The sequence below is a fragment of the Bombus affinis genome, chromosome 8, assembly GCF_024516045.1.
Source record: "Bombus affinis isolate iyBomAffi1 chromosome 8, iyBomAffi1.2, whole genome shotgun sequence".
In the NCBI taxonomy this organism is placed as follows: Eukaryota; Metazoa; Arthropoda; class Insecta; order Hymenoptera; family Apidae; genus Bombus; species Bombus affinis.
This window is the reverse complement of record NC_066351.1, coordinates 4,160,012-4,176,464: the sequence shown is the minus strand read 5'-3', so window position 1 is coordinate 4,176,464 and position 16,453 is coordinate 4,160,012. Positions and strand designations below refer to the sequence as shown.

General features: G+C 36.9%; 2 protein-coding genes and 1 long non-coding RNA gene across 5 annotated transcripts in view; 1 reads left to right on the top strand and 2 right to left on the bottom strand.

Moving 5' to 3' along the window:
* The window catches only part of LOC126919709 (photoreceptor-specific nuclear receptor-like), a 31,979-nt gene extending 22,430 nt beyond the window's left edge, over window positions 1–9,549 (top strand). For all 3 annotated transcript variants that reach the window (XM_050729221.1, XM_050729220.1, XM_050729222.1), the window contains 5 exons: window positions 416–530; window positions 6,871–6,986; window positions 7,131–7,342; window positions 7,700–7,988; window positions 8,214–9,549. In XM_050729221.1, coding sequence (XP_050585178.1) covers window positions 416–530; window positions 6,871–6,986; window positions 7,131–7,342; window positions 7,700–7,988; window positions 8,214–8,452 — 971 coding nt within the window. In that variant the 3' untranslated portion in view covers window positions 8,453–9,549. The remainder of the gene's footprint in view (window positions 1–415; window positions 531–6,870; window positions 6,987–7,130; window positions 7,343–7,699; window positions 7,989–8,213) is intronic.
* LOC126919708 (centrosomal protein of 78 kDa-like) lies at window positions 1,094–6,863 on the bottom strand. Its single transcript, XM_050729219.1, has one exon. The coding sequence runs from the start codon at window positions 5,661–5,663 to the stop codon at window positions 3,576–3,578; it is 2,088 nt and encodes a 695-aa protein (XP_050585176.1). The 5' UTR covers window positions 5,664–6,863; the 3' UTR covers window positions 1,094–3,575.
* Window positions 9,550–9,570: 21 nt separating the features above from the next.
* On the bottom strand, window positions 9,571–12,227 carry LOC126919711 (uncharacterized). Its single transcript, XR_007711751.1, has 2 exons — window positions 10,817–12,227; window positions 9,571–10,595 (listed from the first exon to the last, which is right to left on the bottom strand). It is a non-coding gene; the product is annotated as an uncharacterized LOC126919711 (long non-coding RNA).
* Window positions 12,228–16,453: the final 4,226 nt, after the last annotated feature.

Here is a 16,453-nt window from a genome sequence, read left to right as displayed (position 1 = left end):
TTTTTAATAGATTTCAGATATTTCTATAATTATTATTATTATATTGTTTCCCAAATATAGAACGTTTGTCAACGTAAAATATATAGTGGCTTCCTCACCCCTTCTCTGATAAAAATACACGTCACTATTTTTATCATCACGTTCGATACGTCGAAGGAAAACAATAATCTTGATCTGTTATCAATTTGTAAGGTTAAAAACCTCGAACAAGATTGTTCGTTTTCTTGAGGATTGACAAGTAATTAATCACGATGTGTACAATTTCGCAAATTGTGCACAAATTCCGAAAGACATTACGTTCGATGGCGCTGACTGAAGCGCGCGCGAGGCAGTACACGGAGGCGTGTAATTAATTCGTGGCTGCAATTAACGCCTGTTATCGACGTTACATCGAAGGTGTACGCTTCTGTTTCAGCTGTACAGAATGAACGGCAACCCAGAAACACTGCCACCATTAGACCAGAGGCTCTCGTCGAGATGGACCAGGAACGCGCGCTTCGAGAGGCAGCAGTCGCCGTCGGTGTTTTTGGGTAAGCCATTATATTTTATCCTTCGCCCTTCTAATTTACAAATATTTGCTGATATATAGCTGATATATGCAGCTTCACGTAGTTCTCAATAGAACACTGAATGGCTAAAATTATATCTCAAAAATATAATTCGAGTTCATACGGTAGGTAGAGAGCGGATTTTTGTGCATCTGTAGAAAATTTAAAGGAACATCATTCCATAAAATTCACATATGCAAAAATATATAGAATTTTGAAACTACAGTACTTGTTATAATACTTAGTGGATGAAATAAATCTTTGCCTACATCTGAGTTTCCTAGTTCATTCAAAATATAAATTAGTATAGATATTCGCAATTTAATAATATAGTTCTGTGTTTGAATAAATGGACAATCAAGCACTAACTAAAATTTCGTTCTACTAAATGTAGTTCAAACAAATAGAATTCTATAATAAAAGCTACAACCAAAACTTACACATACCAAGAATTATCTCTATAATTATCCAAGATCCTCGTTCCACTTCTTCGAACACCAAGATATATATTTTCACATATTGGATCCCGCGTTACGTGTATTTAGGTGACGCAAAGGCGCGATGAATCGTCGAATGGATCCATGTGGTCAGTCATGGAGGGGGATTAAAGGTAACAGCGAGGGCTTAACGATCGATAATCGGCGATTCATCGGGAGCAACAACGATAAGAGCAAGAGAGGCGACGACGTTGTTGGCACGTTTGATCTTCTGCTGCACAGCAGCATACTTTTCGCCGTCGTGAGCAAGCGCGCTCGCGACACGCCACGCCGAGCGTGATCTATCATGAAAAATTACCTTTGACTAGTAGCCCGTGGCTGACCGTTTTTCAGGTAACCGAGTACTCAGGTTGGAACTAATGGAAAATCCATAGAGCGCCAAGGGGTGAACGTTAAAAGCGACAGCGAGCGTGCCGACGATGCTCAGCGTCGATAGCCGCAGCTTTCTCGAAATTATCGCCTTCTTTTCTCACCGTGTATCTTTTGATATGATTGCTCCAGTTTATTCTTCTATCATTAATGTTCGACTATTAACTTTTTGTAACTTGAATTGTTTCCTTTTCTTGCATATGCAATGGCTATAGCTTTTACACATTTACTGTATTTGCTATAGCATTTAATTAGATCCAGTATATTAGTACATTGGCATAATAAATTTCGTATCATTTAGTACTGCCTTCACATGACTACAAGAATTTGATACTGTGAAAGTGAAATGTAGAAACTGGTAAAAAAGACGGAAAATTTATTGAAAGATGTGAATACGTGCAAATACTTATTGCAGGCGTAGTTATTCCTTAGATATATACTATATTTCGTGGTTATTCATACGAATATTCCTCTCAAGAATAGGATATTTGAAAATCATTGAAAAGAGATAATTTGGAGATATCTATTATTCCTTAGATCTTAGAAAACGAGGGAAAAAGTTAGATATATATATATATCTCAAGATAAAAGATATTAAATTATTCGACATCACATATTATAATATAATAATTCTGAATGGATAGGATTAATCTATTAAGCAAGTCATCCTTTAACTAAAAATTAATGACGGGAAGTCAATTTCAGACTAATCGATTTAATTGTGTTAAATATAAATAGGACATAATTCATTTTTAGCGCGATATAATATAAAAACAGGAAATCCATAAATATTGTGTCCAAGAGATGGAAAAGAGACGAGTTAACTCATCTTTTCCGATTAACAGGTTAAAGAATTCCGTTCATTCCTACGCAATTATGCATGATGGTATAATTACTCTTTATGATATGTACGAACATGAAATAAAAGAAGAATTTTCTGGTGTATAAAATGTTCGAATATTTTTAGAAAAGCTGAGTTACAGAGGTGGTAATCTGAAGCAGCATTGTACATGAGGTAACAAGCTTAATTTATAGACGGTTAAACGAAGTCAGCTGTACTGACTAATTTTGCAACTATTTATACACAGAGCATTACATTTCTTATATTCTGGAATCATAGAAAGATTTGGACGATTCGTGATCCTGTAATTTCTCTATAAATAAACGCTTTGAAACAACACTATAATTTGATAATGTCAATATGAATGAAGAGATCGTCGAAACAATCGATTATGGATAATTGTCTTTTGTTAAAACTGAACGTGTACTGAAATCCAGATGAATAAGAAATTTATTTTAGTTTCGTATTTACGTAAATATCAGTCTTTGGTGGCATCGTAGGATAGTCGCTAATAAGATGTCTCGTGTAGTTTAACAAGACGTTTCATCCTTTCGGCCCTCTCTTATCCATTCGTGGCTATATCCCTATATAGATTGAATATTGAAATTGTGTAAGTTCGATCGAGCTTTATTTGCACGTTAACCATCGATGATAGTGTTGGAAGCATTGCTGACCCACATTTCGGAGGAAATTTCACGGAAGGTGTAGCACAATGAGAACAAGAGAAACGATATCGATATTATGGCCGAACGGAGGAATTAAATTTTCGTGTGAGCTAATTATAACACGCATGTTTCGCGTGAACGAGATGATACTCGTTGAAAGGAATAAATGCTGCTTATTCCAATCATAATAAATTAAGAAAAAGTACGTAGCTGTACAAATCGGTACCAACGCGACTGCTCGTTAGTTATCGATTCGCGATACGTTCCAGAGCTCATAGAAGCTCTGTCATCGAAACTGTTTTAATTCTGCGCGATTCTTAATCCGCCTCAAAAAGCGAAGCTTGACACTTCGATACAAATATATATATATATATATATTTTCTGTAAATTTTCTGCTGAAATCAATTTATAAAACATTTTATCTTCCTTTTCTTGTATCTACGTTTCTTAATTCCATTTCTCCACGGTAGTTACTAAACCGATATTTAATTATGCAGATTCAGATTATGAATCGATGTTCGACGCATGTATACTTGTGTGTTTTCTTTATTACGTGTATATCTACCTATATTATTTCTATAAAAGCTATGCGCCTATACACTGTACACAATCTCGTTTTTAAATCTTACTCCCAATTTTCGAATCCATATAAATGCTAATCCATATGATTGTAAAAATCAAGCACAGTGTCCCCTTGAATAATTTGGGCGAATAACGCCCTAGCCCTCGCTCTAGGAGACATCATATGCTTTTCGTTACGCGGAACCCTTTGCAAGGTTGGTGAACCTATATCTGGACTATCTCCTATATTCCTTTCCAAATGATACGTCGATATCGGTGGTAACGCGGATCTCATGTCGCTTTCCGACTTGGCAAATTTCTTGATCGGCTCCGTGTACCTAACCGAGTCGTCCTCGTCGACGTCCACGATGAATCCTCGCCTCAGATTCTCCGATTTCGTTTCCCTGATAACAGAAGCGACCCGTCTCTTTATATCTGCTTTAACAATGGCGGCTTCCGTCGTGTCCCTCCTATTAGCGCTCGGAGTTTTCGTCACGCTGTCCAGCATGTTCAGCAATCTATCGAAGGAGCTGCAAATCTCATCAAAAGACTGCTGGCTAAGCAACAGAAATCCGCTCGTTTCCTGTTCCTTCTCTTTCAAAGCCTTCTCCAGCTCAGCCAGATTGTTCTTCATCTCGTTCAACTGCTCCTCGGCAGCCTCGCGTCGCCCTCGTTCTTCAGCCAGCAATAACCCGCTTCGCCTCGTATCTTCGAGAAGACGATCGTGTTCAGCCTTTGCTTCGGCTAACTGAATCTGGATCTTCTGAATTCTAGCGGAATCCTCCGTCTCTAGATCATCCGTCATCTGCGGCGCATCATCGACCTTTATTAGTTCTAAATTCTTCGAAGAGGATCTGTCGGTATCAGCCTGTACACTATCCGTGTACGATTGAACATTATTTTGACAAACATCGCCCATCACAGGTTGTATATGAGACTGGAGATCCAAATGGAGAGATATCTTCGACTTGGTCTGACCATTTTGAACGATCTGCTGTTGCTCTTGATGGTGTGGCTGTCTGTTCTTATACGGTGGAACGTGAGGTCTCATTTTCGTTTTCTTCGCGTCATTCACCAGATTAACTGTCTTTCTCCGTGCAGACTGATAAGTCCTCTTATACTCCGTTATAGCGCTACGTGGTCTGATCGGAGGTTTCCCGTGATTTTCATTCTCGTTCCTCTTTCCAGTGCCTGCTGATACCACTCTTCGATCGTGTTGTGGTAAACCTAGCCATCGGTATTCAGACTTCGTATCAACGTTATTCTCCTCTAGCCGCTTGACCACCTCCTTTACCAGTGCCTCGTTCAAGTTCGCATTTTGTCTAACGTCCAGAATACTCAGAGTGTTATTATGATCCAGTAGTTCCAGAAGATCTTTACCGATCTTATCGGTCAATCCACAGCGCTGCAGGTCCAACGCCTTCAGCCAAAGACTGTCTCTCACTGCTTCGATCAATTCGCTGACCGCCGCGTCACCCAATTGAGGATTATCGTTCAGCGTCAAACGACGTAACCCAGACATTGCCTCGAGATTCGGCTCTTGGTATCTGAGTGATTGCTTCCAAGTATCGTGATAGAGCAACAACTTTTGTCTACACAACGCCGCTGCCAGAGCAGGCCCACATTTGCACGTTAAGTCGCAGTAGCTGAGATTCAGTGACCTGACGCTTGGGACGTCGGCCACTGTGCGACATAAAACTTCGCAAGAGCTGTCACCGATGTAACAACGTTGAAGAGAGAGATAATGGAGCGTGTGCGTGTGTGACAGACCCACGCAAAGCACCGCCAAGCAGTCTGGCGGAAAAGGGATTCCTTCCAGCTCCAGATTAGTTAGAACCGGCGAGTTTCTGACGCACTGAGCCACGCTATGCGACAACCATTCTAAAAGATATCGAGACAATACGACAGGTGCCTTGCCCATCGTTCTAGCCTTGTCTTCCGAGTTAATTTCTTCCAATGGTTTCCGACACTGATACCTGCTGCGAACACTAATTGATCGTAGGCTACGATCAAGCGACAGGGAATTTAAAATGGGACCCCAGTCGTCCATTTTGACGCGATCAGTGGTGAAATCTAAACTATGGGGCAGTGTCACGCAGATAACTGGCAAGGGTCGAAGACGTTGTTGTTTGCACAGTTCCATGTAGCAGTTGGCGAAGTTTCGGCTGTTCGGAATCGCCATCTTGGATGATGACACGGAAAACGGTGCATTGACCTTGCCTTGGTCAACTGCGGGCTTCTTGGTAGGTGACAGGGTGGCGGTGATCGCTTCGTTCAAAGATGCTGGTTCCTGGTTTAAAGAAACAATCTATAATCTGCTTTGAATATTTTTGTACATATCGCGTGACATATTGTGTTCTGTCGTTCATGTGCGTCGATATTAACTTGATTTAACTTTAGCATTTGATTTATCAAATATGAAACATTTTGTGAAAAAATACAGAATATTTAAAATACGGAATTCTTTCTTTTAGTTTGATTTGGTTTATTGCACTAAAGGGACAAAATTGGGTGATGGACAGTAAAGTCTGTATTTCGTTGACATTGAAATTAATAAAATAAAACAGGTTGTATAATTATTATTCAAGCTATTGTTAACTAATATTTAGAATATCTTTATACAAAAAATAAAATTCTTTTGTTGTCAACAACTGAAGGAAGCATTATTAATGATATTACAAAAATAATGAAAATAATTTGAAATAATATTCACAATATTGAGAATGTTTGAACGCATATATATAATAAATTTCCCAAATTTTATATAAATGTACTCACCTTCGTTCTTGCTGCCTTGTTGGTACATTAACCGCAATTTTATCACATACCGTCATCTGCAATGTGTCAGCCTTTCCGACGATTACGACTCAAAATTGGTCTCGAAACTTTCAACAACGAATCCGTTCGCAGAAGATACAAATCACGTGTTTCTGGTACAGGACGATCTATATTCACCCACCTACCTACCCGAATTCGACGAAACGAAATTTCTACGCGGCATACGCTAAAAGTATGCAAACAAAACTCGCGAGTGAACAAATTAAAGTTGCTGCGGATCGTGCACACAATCGATGCTGTTTGTCGAACCTCGTTACTTTAATAGCGCATCAATCGAATTCGAGATTCTAGATTAATTTTCATTTTATGTGAAATAGATGAAGTGATTAATTAATAGTTTTCCATAAAAATTTTATAGATTTAGATTTGCGTTATTGGAAATTTGAAAAAAAAGTTTTTAAACATAATTTATATTATAGATAAAGGAAAAGAAGAATGGTAAAATAATTGTAGGAAAAAACTATAAAATTTAAATATATATTAATTTATTATTTTTTAGAAATGATTTAACCAAGATTCTAAATAGGATTCTGTAAAATGTGATTTTTCAGACCACCTGTGTCTTTAGCTATGGCGAGATACACGACACCATTGCCTTTACCCACCGTTGCGCCGACAACAAATTCGACGAATCCTCCAACACCACCGCGGCAGGATAATGAAGATGGTATTCGTCCATTTTATCTCTTTTTTATTAGTTAAATAAATAGGAAAAAGATTTTCCAATAAATACTTTTTTATTCCTTTCCTTTTATTTTGATGAAAGTAACGCATGCTTGCTTTAACAATGGGTCATAATATTCTGCAACAGGAAATGCATCTGAAGATAGTATAGACGTGACAAATGAGGAACCATTGACACCCCAAAGAAGCGGTTGCACGCAAATTCCACCTGTGATCCCCTCGTTGTATTCGCCTGCTAGTGCTGAAACGGTCTACGAAACCAGTGCTAGATTGCTTTTCATGGCTGTAAAGTGGGCCAAGAATCTTCCGTCTTTCGCGAGTTTGCCTTTCAGAGATCAGGTACCTTGAAACCTTCTTTTCCTACTTTTCATCTTAAACCCAATCGAACACAGATAATAACATTTTTTCATTCTAATAATTATTGATTATTCGTTTTATCGATAAATGAGCCTCTTGAAAGCCAAATTAATCAACTTTAATTTTCCTCAATTTCTTAATTTATAAAGAAATTTTGCCAGAAAGTTACCAAAATCATCTTTTCCTGTTCTGTATTTTCCATGTATTTTTATATTTTTATTTATGACGATTATGTGCAGAGTTCAAGATTGAATTTTAAAAGTTTGAAGCTTAGGAAATACAAATAATTCCATTTTATTCTATAAAATTTGATAATTGAAATCACGGTACTCGTGATAGGTGATACTTTTAGAAGAGGCCTGGTCAGAGCTTTTCCTTCTGAACGCAGTACAGTGGTGCCTTCCACTCGAATCGTCGCCTCTCTTCAATTCCGCGGAACTGACTGCCTTGACTCTATCGCCGCATCCGCATCCTCATTCCGGAATCCATATGCAAACTACCACGGGCAAGCCGAGTCAAGTTGCAGCAGATGTGAGGCATTTGCACGATACCTTGCAGAGATATAAGGCTGTCATGGTTGATCCTGCTGAATTTGCCTGTATGAAGGCTATAGTACTATTTCGACCAGGTTCGTGGTAAAATTAATCGTCGTGGAAAATTGTAGTCGCGTACCAGACAATGAAATATCAAGTTCTAATTATTCAATTATTCTTCATCAATTAACTTACCTGTACTATCATTGAATCATTACTGATTGATATGTTATCCTTCTATTTTTTTATCGAAGATTTATATTTTATTATAAAATAATAGAACACAAAATCCAAAACGGAATTTTCATTTTTTTTTGCAGAAACCCGTGGCTTAAAGGATTCCAGTCAGATAGAAAACTTGCAGGATCAAGCGCAAGTGATGTTAGGCCAACACGCTAGGGCGCAGCAACCAGGAAGTCCAGCAAGATTCGGCAGACTATTACTGTTACTGCCGTTGCTGAGGACAGTGCCAGCATCGAGGGTGGAACTGATATACTTTCACAGAACAATCGGCAACACTCCAATGGAGAAAGTCTTGTGCGACATGTATAAAAATTAAAGATTATTCTTCGCCGATATTTCACCCGGAACAATCAAAAAGAAACATTTCACGAGAATTTTCGAATAATCGATTCTTGTACAGTGCCACGTTAAAATCAGGATAAGTGAAATTTTACCGACTTCATAGTATTGAGAATAATTTTATTTCTGTAAGGTGTTCGTTCCATTCTGTGACATAGTTCACATTTTTCCATTAAAATAAAACCTCGAACGTCAAAAAATATAAAAATACGCGAAGTATTCGACATCGTAATCGAATCGTCACCAAAGTAAACGTATCGCTGATTTGATCGAGATTCCTTTGTAGTACCTGTACCTTCGGATACAGTATATAAAAGAACACGAAGGACTTTTCTTTGCGAGAATATATAAGTATGCGAACTGGAGTGCAGTGTAGACATTGAAAGTACTCATTCAACGACAGATTTGAAAAAAAGACTAACAGGTATGAATAAACAATTGAGCCGACTAAATAATCGAGAACGATGTGTGAAAGCTTTGGCCTAAGGACGAAGCCCCAAGTATGACCCTTTAATAAATTCTTCGCCTCGTCTAGTGATTTCTTTCTACTAGATTGGGGCCAAGTAACGATGGATCCTTCGAGAAAAGTAACGAATCGATAAGTACAGTATTTAGTTTAATGGTTCAACGGTATCTAAATGAAACGAGGGATACTCAGTTCTGACATAAAGATATAGATATATACACATATTTATTTATTATAAAAATGTTTATCGAACATTAGGTTCGACGTGTTGACCAAGTCGTTTCATCTTTCAGTTTTAAGTAGTCAATTTTATATGAATCACACTAATGACAAAAATTTTCACTGGAGTAAAAAATTTTTATTTAATTTATTCGTGAGTTTTTTTAACGTATTATTTATGTTCACTGAAATATGTAAGATAAGGTTTTGAATATACTTGAATAACTGATACGAACTTTCAGACAGCTGTAAAAAGATACACGTCTGTGCTTTTCTTGTATATTTCGTGTTGTGATACTATTTGCTGTAAAAGTCTAGATACTGAGTCACATGACATATATTGTAATGATTACCTAACCACTTGTAATAAAAGTACACATGCGTAAGAATCGTCGAAACGCCCTCCCATCAACCCCCTCCATTGCGATTTATTTACAGATCATCATGTTGAAATTTACAATTTCAATTTTCATTTGGTCGCTATAAATAAAAATTTATACTTTTATTTATATTTACTCTATTTACATTATTTACATTAATATATTATACATATATTATATATAATATAATATATAAGGTCGAAAACATATACAATCCATACAATCTATTATATAAACTGATTTACTTCGGGACAAAAGTCAAAGATCCGAACACCCGTACTACTTTAATTTCTGTTTATTTAACGGAGGGTAACACTAGCGAATCCCGGCGAATCGAAATTTGACGCTAACCCCGAGTCACGGTGGTTGTTGCATAAACGTACATATTTATTTATCACCGTATAATCCCTGACTTTCCCTCGGGGGTTTTGCCACATGGCAGTTTGACGATCCCCTACGGAATTACCCCCTCGGCCGCTTATAAATTACATCGAGGCTCGAGCAAGGTTTAAGGGCCTGCTTAAGTTGTCAAAGCAATCGGAGAGTTAAACGCCCCGGCACGGGAGCGAGAGACTTACCCCTTAATACTTTTTCGATCGGAACCCGCTTTCTCGAATCGGCCCTCATCTGAAAATCACTGCTCGATATTTATTCGGTTATACGCGTCTTTTGTACGTTTCCACCGTGCGTGAACGTGTTTTTGGAATTATACAGGGTGCATTGGAATTATTGATAAGAGGATTAATCGAGTAATTAAATTCTTAATCCTTTCAGGAATCTTTTTAAGTTATGGAAAATTAGGTTTATTATTTGATGAGCACACGAGGAAAACATAACAAGTCCATTTTTCTTAGTTGAATAAGGCGATATATTCGTGGTATTTATAAGAAGGTTTTCCATCCTTTTTTTAAAAAAGGCGTAAAATCATTATATTAATCGCTTGTATATTACATTAAATAGAGTAAGCTTAATCTGACAAAATGATAAATCAGTTTCTGCACTACAATTTACCTCGAAGTTTGATCTCTACTTAAATGGTCCACAGGTTAGAATAACTGTAAAAAACAAAAATTTTATTTTCTATTACTACATATTTTTTTCTTAGTGTATTTATCTCAGTTTTTCTTTATCATATAAGTAAATAGAAAAAAATATTTCGAGGACAACGCATTTGATTAAGGACAACAAATAAATTGAAACGAAACTGCAAGAGCAATAGAAAACGCATGTATTACATGGAAATGTGCAGGAAAGAACGACGCAGAGTGGTACTCACAGGTATCTGAAACCGTTTTAGAATTGAATTCCGCTCGCTCCATATCCGAGTCAATTCCTAAAACACGCGTTTGCTTCGTGACGCCGGGAACTTTCAAGTCGAGCGTCCTCGCGCTACGGCACGTAACGAATTTCGATATCCCGATGGCTCGAGCACAAAGAGAGAAAGGGGTTGGAAAGGCGGCGCGCGGGTTACCGAGAGAGTATTCGGAGGAGAAAGGATGGACGGTCATAGTATTGACTCGCTTTTGCGGATGCAGGGGCGGAGTTTTCGACCTCTCTCCCTTCTTCCACCTTTCGGATCCCTCTCTCTATGTGTATCACTCTTCATCCTGCATTCTTTTTCCTTCTTCGACTCACTTTCCTCCCTATAAATATACTCCGCCTCATCCCCTCGATCTTTTCTCTCCGTCATTCGACAATATCCTCTTTCTATTTCCATCCTTCTCCACCACATAACAAACCATGTTTCCGCTTTTTTATTCTTTTCTTTCCATCTCACAAACTCCCATCTTCTTTCTTTCTCGATCTCATTTGTCTCCTTCCCACCGCCCCCCTCTCTCTCTCTCTCTCTCTCTCTCTCTCTCTCTCTCTCTCTCTCTCTCTCTCTCTCTCTCTCTCTCTCTCTCTCTCTCTCTCTCTCTCTCTCTCTCTCTCTCTCTCTCTCTCTTACTCCTTAGCATATCCATCTCTTTCTCAGTTCCCCTTGTAATGGTACGGAACAGAGGATTCCCCTGTTTCTGTCACTCTCTTTTTCACCCCCACCCTACGTGAATGCAGGCGGTCGGGGTCGAAAGGGGATGACTCGTCGCACAGGGCTGTCAAACCCCCACCCACGCAACGACAAAACTCCCGTTGAAGGGTGACCCAGCAATGGCGGCGGGACTTGTTGTATTTCGCTTTCGAGGTGAGCTCCATTCCCTTCTACCTTCTCGATCCCCGTGGCAACCCCTCCGTAGCCGGCCAGGCTGGGAGGGCGCTCCGCTAAAATGAAACTGAGTGGGTCGGAGTGAGGAACCAGCGCCGAGACTCGAACACGCTCGAATGAAACGAGACGGAGGAGTCGAAAGTAGCGATGTGCGACGAGGAGAGACCGAGGAGGGTGGCTGGAAACGAGGAAGATCGAACAGCGGCGGAACAGAGAGGAAACGAGACTCTATATCGTTCGGAAACAGCAACCTCCATTTATTTTATTACATTATCATACCAACTAGGCGCTCGATAAGTGGGGCTTTAAAGCGATGGTTCTCAAATCGTTTCGCATGGAACTTTTACACCATGAACTTCGTCGCGAAAAGCGACCTCGTAAGTCAATCTTCGCTCCTCGTTGCGTCGCTGCAAAAAAGGCTGCAGCGAAAGTTAATGAATGTTTCGTAAGAAAAATCAATCAATGAGTTTAAACATTCGAGTGTATTTTCTGGTGAGGAATTCATTCGGAATTCCCTTGCTACTTTGGGATAAATAAATCCGTAGTAATAGACGTTTCATAAGATTATTAGGGTTAAATAAGATTTTGAATAGATCGAAATTTCGCAATTTTTTCTTTTATATTAAAATATGACTTCTCTTATCAAGACACATAGACTGATAGATTAAAGTTGAATTGAAATTTCATAATTTTTTGTTTTATATTACAATATGATTTCTCTTATCGAGACACATATAAATTACATATTAAATTATCTATATCTTAATCGTATTTAACATCATACATATTAATATCTACGTAAATATGGATACATTTCGAATCGTAAAAGTTAAATGTTTCTACTGAATCTTAACAAAATCGAGCCATAGTAAAGATAGGTAGTGGAGGCAACAAATACATTTGATTTTTACGAAATTCGAAGGGTGCATTCGCTTCGATTGCCAGGAAAAAAGGATTCGACGTATTTGCTTCACGCTGACGCGTTCAACTCGAACGCGTCTGACGAACAAATCAGAACGAATTGTTCAGCCGTTAAGTTGGATTAAAAGCAAAGTCAGCGACGTACCTGTTTCTCTTTGGTCCGTTGTCATTTAATGACCATCGATTATCGTCGTGAATTTAAACGAAGCACGCGCATAATTACGCCGTAGCATTTGTCGGATTCGTTGCCCGCTGTGAACACGCGAACGATTTAATTGAAAACAAGCATTCGACCAGCGATTATTTTCCACCATCTCTTTTGTTTGACAAACGCCAAACAAATAATTATAATTCATCGTATAGTGCCAAATATATTCGAGAGTCCTAATTATAATTCATTCGTACGTTTTGGTAAAATTTTCTTTAATTGGCAACTTCATCCCATAATTTGGATGCAAATATTTCTAGAATTTTTTAACATTGATAAGGTATGTTGTAGAAATAAGTTTTTAGATTTAAATGTAGATGTTTAACTGAAATATTTTATTATAATCAATGCTATTGAATGTGTTTCTCCAGGCGTACGATTTGTACTAAAAATAAGTTAAATTGTGTATTACACATTATATATTATATTTAAAATTTCATTTAGAGTTGATGGTTGAGTTTACAATTAATAAGTATATATATGAATGATATAAAGATGCTGAAATTTAAAAAATGTAGATAGTGATACTCCATTCGCTCAGTTCATATTCCACGATAGGGTCAGTCTATTGCGATTTACAGAGGAACGTGGAAAAATCCCCGCGAATTTTTTATCCGGTCCAGCTTGAACTCTAGAATTTGCTAGGCTGGCTGACGTTTAAGAAATTTGACTTTCTTCTCACGTATATCAGAGGATTACCCAAGTATTCGCCTTCGACCGGTACGACCACTTCATTCGAGATATCCACAAATAACAGACGATTCATCCCTTCGATCTCCTTGTTTTTCCCTTCTTTAATCTCGCCTTTTTCAGCTTCGCTCAAACTCACTACAGAATGTGGAGTTGCTTCTTCCCTTTTTACAATATCGTTAAAAAAAGATCTCGATCGAATCATTTAAAGGTTTAAAAAATATCAAGGTTAAATGTCATATTATTTATAGAATTTACGTAAAACTTTTCCAGGTACTTGACATCATTTCGCAATACATATTCAATTCTTTAGATACTTTTTTTCTAATTTTCACATATACTCTAAAGTTATTCACATTGACTCTCTTTTTATACCGAAGTAATAAGATTAATTGTATTGAAATAATAATAAGATCTTATTGTAAACAGTGCTAACAATTATCACAAAATTATTACTTAATTTTGTTAGACTTTTTGGGCGTTTGCAATCAATCGTTATTAATATGCGTTACTTATCGTTTCAATTTAACGATACAATTTTTTCAGATATGAAAGGTCATTTTTCTTACTGAAACAAAACTTCGATTGAATCACAAAAATTCGGAGATCATGATAAGATGCAATACTATACTTCGTTTTTTTATTTATATAATTTATAGTAAAATATGTGGATGTAATAAGTGTATATGAAAAGAAGAAATAATTCTTTAGTCGTTGAAGATGCACAATGTTGGAATAATTAGTTACGAAGCAACGTGTTATTTATTCGACGATTGATCGAAGTAAAACGTAGGAAAGATGTTTCTAAGTGAATGCTCCTGGGAAATGAAGCTGCATCGGTCAGAAGAGACTGTCGGACCACCTTTACCCCCTTGTCCTCTCTTATTCCACTCCCTCATCCTCCCTCTCCCGTAAAATCAATAGGTGCGTCGGCGTCCAGCACGCTGGGAATTCTGCTATATAACCCCGAGCGATTAACTAAAATCGATCAAACGCGACGTGTGTCGAATATAATGAAATAAATTGCACAATTCTGTTGAATCAGAAGAAATGATGATCTCTGACCAGATTTATAAATCCGAGCCTACAGTTTTATTCAAACTACTTTTAATGTAAACTATTTTTTCAACCTACGATTTTAAAGTTGAAAATTAACTTCAATGTTTCGATACGATATAGTGATTTAATAAAAGAATATAACGCACCCCCTTGCTGCAAAAATGATATAACTCGAAACATATTACAATTTATTATACTTTAACAAAGTCCTGTAAGTTCCTTTAAATTGTATACGGTGGAATGACAAGATGACATTTTTTTTTGTTTTATGAATATTATCCCTATTTTCAAATAAAATTAATTAATGATGTACTATATTCTTATATTTAATGAATGTTTTTTACAATTTCTGAAATATCAATGTTCCCATTTAATTGTCTTTGTACTTTCGCAGCAAAGGATTCATTCACATTTCAATATTCAATTCATTATTCAATACATTTAAGGTGTGAATATATATTCTGTATTATTATTTGTAGAAGATTGAGGTGCACAGAAAGGTAAAGTTTCGAATGAATCATGGCTTCATTTAGACGTCTTTTGCAAGAAATTTATTTTAGGGGGAGGAAGACACGGTCTGACAACTATTTATCCAATTACTGCCACTTCCAGTCGACTAATATTTGCCTGGCGCGTGTCGACAGTTCGTCAACCGTGAAGCTTGAACGGCGCTCTACGACCACCGAATAGTCCTTTGTCTCTTTTGCGAATTAATTTCAAGGACGAGGACCTGTGTGCTCCGCGAGGGTTCTTACTTCGCGTCGAGCAAACCCAATTTGCGCTTAAACAAGGAGCATCTTCGCATAACTTAGCCTTGCGTGAAATCCAACGTCAAAGGGAGGAAACTTCTCTTTTTAAGGCAGCTCGACCTCGTAGGATTTAGACGGTGAACTTCAAAGACGTGCCGGATTGAAGGAAAGAATGCGAAGGCTTCCCGGTTATATTAGAAAAGATACTTTCAACGCAGATACGAATAATTTTTTAATTTTTTGAATTTGTTTTTTAATCAGAATTTATAGTTTATGATTGTTATTTGCATCTGTCGTGCGAAAGTTTGAAAATGATCACGAAGTGCTAACGAAATAAACTATATTGAATGTAAATGTCTATTAATAGCAGTAAAATACAACATGTGTATGTTATTAAGAGACACATTTTACTATAATAAAAATAATTTTATATGATTCGATATTTAATTTGTATTTGAAATACGATAGAGATTTAATAAAAAGTTTAAAACAGTCTTTCAGGACCGAGTGCTGCGCCTTATTATTAATAATAGTTAATAGTTTATTATTATTAATATTAATAATAGTACATATTAAGTAACTCTGTTCACAATAAAAACTCTCACGTGTTTGATTATGCTTTGGTAAAAGTTTCATGTTAAGATGTTTACTGAGTTAGTTATTTTCATTCAGTTGAATAAAGATGTATCTTTACATTTATATAAAATTTATAAATTTCATAAATTATTCTTAGGTTAACAACTTTTAGTAATTTAGGTATTCTCAGAAACTCTTATACCGAGAGTAGATTCTGTAGGCTTGTACCATCATTGGATTAAGAAGGCTGCTATATTATCACGGACGAAGAAAATACATATAATTATTTATTGTTAATCAATACTTCAAAACTAATATTTTCGGATATCATTCGTCAAAAATTATCGTATAATCATAAAAAATTATTTTAAAAAGTCACAAATTCAGCATGTTCTAAAACAAACATTCTAAAATTAAAAAACAACAATAACTATATAAAACAATAAAAAAATAACCTAATATTTCGAGCTTTTTAAGAATTTAATAGTTATCAAAAATATAAATACA